General features: G+C 39.3%; 1 protein-coding gene across 1 annotated transcript in view; it reads left to right on the top strand.

Moving 5' to 3' along the window:
- The window catches only part of LOC113813466 (urea transporter 1), a 13,092-nt gene that overhangs the window by 4,948 nt on the left and 3,144 nt on the right, over nt 1-5,000 (top strand). The window contains exons 3-6 of the mRNA XM_070126321.1: nt 986-1,105; nt 3,821-3,975; nt 4,154-4,337; nt 4,723-4,870. Of these exons, the coding sequence (XP_069982422.1) occupies nt 986-1,105; nt 3,821-3,975; nt 4,154-4,337; nt 4,723-4,870 (607 nt within the window). The remainder of the gene's footprint in view (nt 1-985; nt 1,106-3,820; nt 3,976-4,153; nt 4,338-4,722; nt 4,871-5,000) is intronic.

Here is a 5,000-nt window from a genome sequence, read left to right as displayed (position 1 = left end):
TCATGCATGAATTTCGAATTGGGGACTTGGGATAAGATAGATAATCAAAATTTTGATTTATGTACATATTTCTTGATTCTTTCTGTTATTGAAAAATGACATTTATAAAATAAAAGCTAAGCTACTGAATTACTCAAATATGAAATCTTACCAAATACGTTAAAAATAAAGAAATTAAATAAATGAATCAGTAACTAAGATAAATAGATTGTTAATGATAAACAACTGATAATTATTTTTATTTTCACGAACTTTCCCTTTCAATTTCTAAGATCGGACGTCTTGCTTTATCTCTGGTTATCTGTTGCCCAATCAATCTTTCAATCGGTTTGTTAAGTTGATTTAATTTCAAGCGCATATATTAACAGGTGTTTTTGAGAGGGTCAAGTTAATGTTCTATTGCTAGACAAATCATGATTTATATTTTTACTCCAGTGTTTCGACTGTCGTTACTGTTGTCGTTTTGTTTAAGATCCTTTTTGTGATTTGGCCTAACATGTCCTAACAGTTATGCTCATATTCAGAAATAAGGAAACTGGTGCACATACATAGAACAATATATAAATCCCACATATTTGACTTTTCCAAGGTAATAAAATCGTAGTTGTTGTTTAACCTCCACCTTTCTCCCTCCTTTCTCTCCCCTCCTCTTTCTCCCTCCTCTTTACGCCCTCCTCTCCCCCCTCCTCTTTATCCCCTTCTCTCACCCCTTCCTATTTACCACCTCTCTCTCCCTCCTCTCTACCTTCTCCCTTCCGCTCTCTCTATACCCTCTCTGCCTTCTCTCTTCCTTCCTCTCTACCTTCTCCCTTCCTCTCTCTCCATCCCATCTCTTCCTTTCTCTCTCACCCTCCTCTCCCCCCCTACCCTTCCTTCCTCTCTACCTTCTCCCTTCCTCTCTCTCCATCCCCTCTCTTCCTTCCCTTCTCACCCTCCTCTCCCCCCTACTCTCTCTCTCCCCTCTCCCCGTCTCCCCGCTCCACAGGTGTGCTTCGCCGACAACCCCCTCTCCGGGCTGCTCATCCTCCTCGGGCTCCTCCTCGGTGACGTCACAGCAGGTCTTGCGGCTCTGGCCTGCTCTCTGACGGCCATCATCACGGCTCTGGTAAAACGGCTGTTTTTGAAGGATATCCCGTGCCTTCACTTGTATTATCACCTCTGCCAAGGAGGTTGCGTTTTTTCGTAGCGGTGGTTGGTTAGTTAGTTTCTTTGCTTGTTTGTCTGTTTGTTAGCAAAATAACTCAAAAAGTTATGAACAGATTTTTATTAAATGTTTACCAGAAGTGTGTCTTAGCTCAACTTTAGCCCAACTTAGATGCTATTAAATTTTGGTGATGATCCGGATCATGATCCGGGTCAAGGATTTTTTAAATTATTATTATTATTATTATTATTATTATTATTATTATTATTATTATTATCGTTGTTGTTATTTTGTGTGTATGCGAAACTTTTCCCTTTTTTCCCTCTCTCTGGCTCGCTGCTTCTCATCAACATATCTCTCACGCAGCCGTATAAATAAAAAATCTAAGAATTTCAGCATTGCCCAACATTGCTCCTTTTATCTATAAAGAATTAGTAAATAAATTTTGTGGGGGGTTCCCGATTCAAGAAGTATAATCACTCGGGCGTTTGTGATATCTTATCATGTATAACACCTTGAAGAACTGAAAATTCGATATTTGTGTGTGTGCGTAAATTTTATGGTTTTTGTGTTATTTGTTACTGTTATTATTAATAGTAGCAGCAGTAGTAATAGTATTGTTATACCAAAGTCATAATGATAACAATTATATTTATCATTAGGATTAATCTTAGTATTGTCATCATTATCATTGTTATTACCATTATCGTTAACATTATCATTATCATTATTGATATCGTTATCATTATAGATATCATCATCATCGTCACTGTTGTCATTATTGTTATCATTATTATAGTTGTTGTAATAATAATGATAACAATAATAATAATGACATTAATAAGGAAAACAAATAAATAGTGAAGCGGTGACAACGTAAATCATGACAGGCATAAGGACAGTCCACCGGGCTTTGCAATAGGCGAATGTTAATCTATCGTCTTCAGTCCACAGATCAGTCTTTTATGTTTCAATCACTGTATATTTCAAGTTCGGTGACAAGGCAGTTAAGCAATGAGAAAATGAGTTGGCATTATAAAGTCTTCACAGTTGCGGGAATATTAGTAGTGATGATAATTACGATTCGTTATTATTACTATTGTCTTTAATATTGTCATTGTGATGGGGATGAAGATGGTGGTGGTGGTGATGTGATAATGGTGGTGATGGTGATAGTGATGGTCATGATGGTGGTGGTGGTGATGATGGTGATGCCGATGCCCATACCATCCGTAGGTATATTTGTTTATGCCTTTTCCCATACCCATTGGCATTACTATGGTGTATCTGTGTGGAGGGACAGACCTTGTTACAGCATTCCATTATTCATGATGGTGCGGCTCCTAGAGATTGAATTGTGGAAAAGATTAGGTTCTCCCCGTAAATACCTAGTAGGCGATATATGGAGTTAAGAGAACACTTTTGGGTTTGTTTGTTTTCTTTTGTCAGTATAGGATTTATCGCAAGATACCCATGCCATTCTGGTGTCATTTTAATTCATACTAAAAAAATGTAAATGAATAAAAAATAAGTAAATAAATTAAATCCAGCACTTTCTATTTCCATGTGACAGGAAGCACGTGTTCATCTCACCAATATGACGCACCTGGGCCATGTTAGGGAATCGTTAGTGTGTCATTATCGGAGCACGTGGCTATTTGGTGACCATTTGGGCCCTAGTGCTGTGAGAACCCGATGTAAACAAATTAGCGTGCGCGAGAGAGTCTGCGTAAAAATGCATGTTGGAGAGCATGCTTGAGTGGTGATTAAGATGTTTTTTTAATGTTATTTTTACACCTGGTTATTGAGTTCCGAATACTTTTATCGCGCATGTGTTTACGCTAGTACTGTAATTACAATTCTTTACCAAATAGAAAAGCAGCGAAAATTCGACTAGTTGAAAAAAAGGGAAAATACATTTAAAAATCGGAAAAAAAGAAAGTCGACGAGATACCAGTCAAAAGTATTTAAATCGATTTCTTTTTCTGTTGCTGCTTTTACTTTTATATGTATATACATTGCCAGATAGATAGTTGCATGGATGAATGGGCAGATGAAATGTGTCTTTTTATGCATGCCTTTTTGTCTTGATGTTGTAATATCTGGTGACTGTTCCTAATTTTGTCGTTGAACCAAAAATTACCAAAATTTTGATTTTTCCTCTGAGAAACTGTTTCATAGTCCGTTCACTAAACACATATACAGTATATTAGTCACTTGAAAGTAAATAAAATGTTAGTGTCAATGCACTTTTTTATGATGCAGAATATTATCATTACCAATCTGCAGTACAGAAAATAGGTAGAAGGAGAAATTATTTCGTATTCATCTTTTTCAATTTGTCACAAACTTTTTAACTAGCTTACATGTCCAAACGTAGAGTATTGAACCAAGTTAAACAGACTAAAAGAATGCACACAGGTTCGATTCGTAATGAATGAAACTATTAACTAGGAGTATTAGGCTGTCCAAACAACAAACTACTATCCAATTAGTTTTATACGCGTAATGAAAAGTCACAAATTCCGACAGCTGGGGTCATTAACTGTAGCTCCTTTCACTCTCATTTCCCAACAGAACCAGAAAAGAAAAAAAAAGAAAAAGGAAAAAACAAACAAGCATCGTTTTTGTATTTTGTGCTTGTTCTGTGGTTTATTTCCACCGTTATTACCGCAGATATTCAGGCAACCGGATGCAGCCATTTCTTCAGGGATCACCAACTTCAGCGCCGTGTTGGTTGGCACTGTAATCACCTCTTTGTACCCCAACGTCTGCTATCAACCCGTGTCGGCGCCGGTTTATGGCTACATGATTGCGGGGGCTGCCTTCAGGTAGGTACACAAGTGGTAAAGTAGATAAATAGATGGATTCAGGCTTACCCAATGCTTACCTAGACATGATGTGTTATTATTGCCCCAGGAGAAATTATCATCATCATTATTTATGGTTATTATTGTTTTTTTGTAATTAGTATCATTATCATTATCATCATCATCTTTATTGCTTCAGCGTGTGTCTGCTGTCAGGCCTGGCCGCCATCTTGGCCCCGACAAAGTTGCCGCCCTTCACCCTCCCCTTCAACATCGCCACCTGCATCGTGTTCATCTGCCTCCGAGGGCGCGGCCTGGTGGGGGTCCCGCCCGATGAGGCCGCTGGGACTCCTGACGGCGACGCAGAAGTTGAATGGGATCAGGTAAACCGCAGACTCCAGGGACGTGACTGTTATTTTTTTCTCTCTCAATTATTGTTATTTTTTCCTGATTACCATGAAGATCAAGATTATTGTTGTAATTATTGTTATATTTATTATTGTTGTTTATATTGAGAGGTGATGTAAGCTCGGATGTTTGAAGAGCCATTATTATTGTACTCGACACCTTTATAATTAGTATCATTGCGGTTACTGCTATTCCTATTACTAGTTTATAAATTCATAATTATTCTCCATCAGCACCGTCACCTCCCCCCACTCCTGCTAGTACCTTATGACCCGAACTAGAGCCACTTTACGACGGTACCAGCGACAGACCTAATCCCCCCCCCCTCTCCCTCCCATTTCTCATGGGCGTCGTCGGCAGGTCTTCGTAGGGTGGGCGATGTCTGTCGGCCAGGTCTACGCGTTGGAGAGCCTGGTGTGTTCCTGCCTCACGCTGGTCGGGCTCTTCGTGTACTCTCCCTTGCTGGTGGTTTTCGCAATGGGCGGCGCTCTCGTCTCCACGGTCACGGGTGAGGGATCCAGGGCTTTGGTTTGGAGTTTTCTTTGTTTTTCTCTTTTATTTTCTGTCCCTTCTGTCTCGCATTTTCGTTTTTTTCCTCCCTTGAACCTTTCTCACTCTCCCCTTAGGCCTACATCTGA

The sequence above is a fragment of the Penaeus vannamei genome, chromosome 10 (genome assembly GCF_042767895.1).
Source record: "Penaeus vannamei isolate JL-2024 chromosome 10, ASM4276789v1, whole genome shotgun sequence".
Taxonomy (NCBI): domain Eukaryota; kingdom Metazoa; phylum Arthropoda; class Malacostraca; order Decapoda; family Penaeidae; genus Penaeus; species Penaeus vannamei.
The sequence above is the reverse complement of the archived record's forward strand: the minus strand, read 5'-3'. Positions and strand labels throughout refer to the sequence as shown.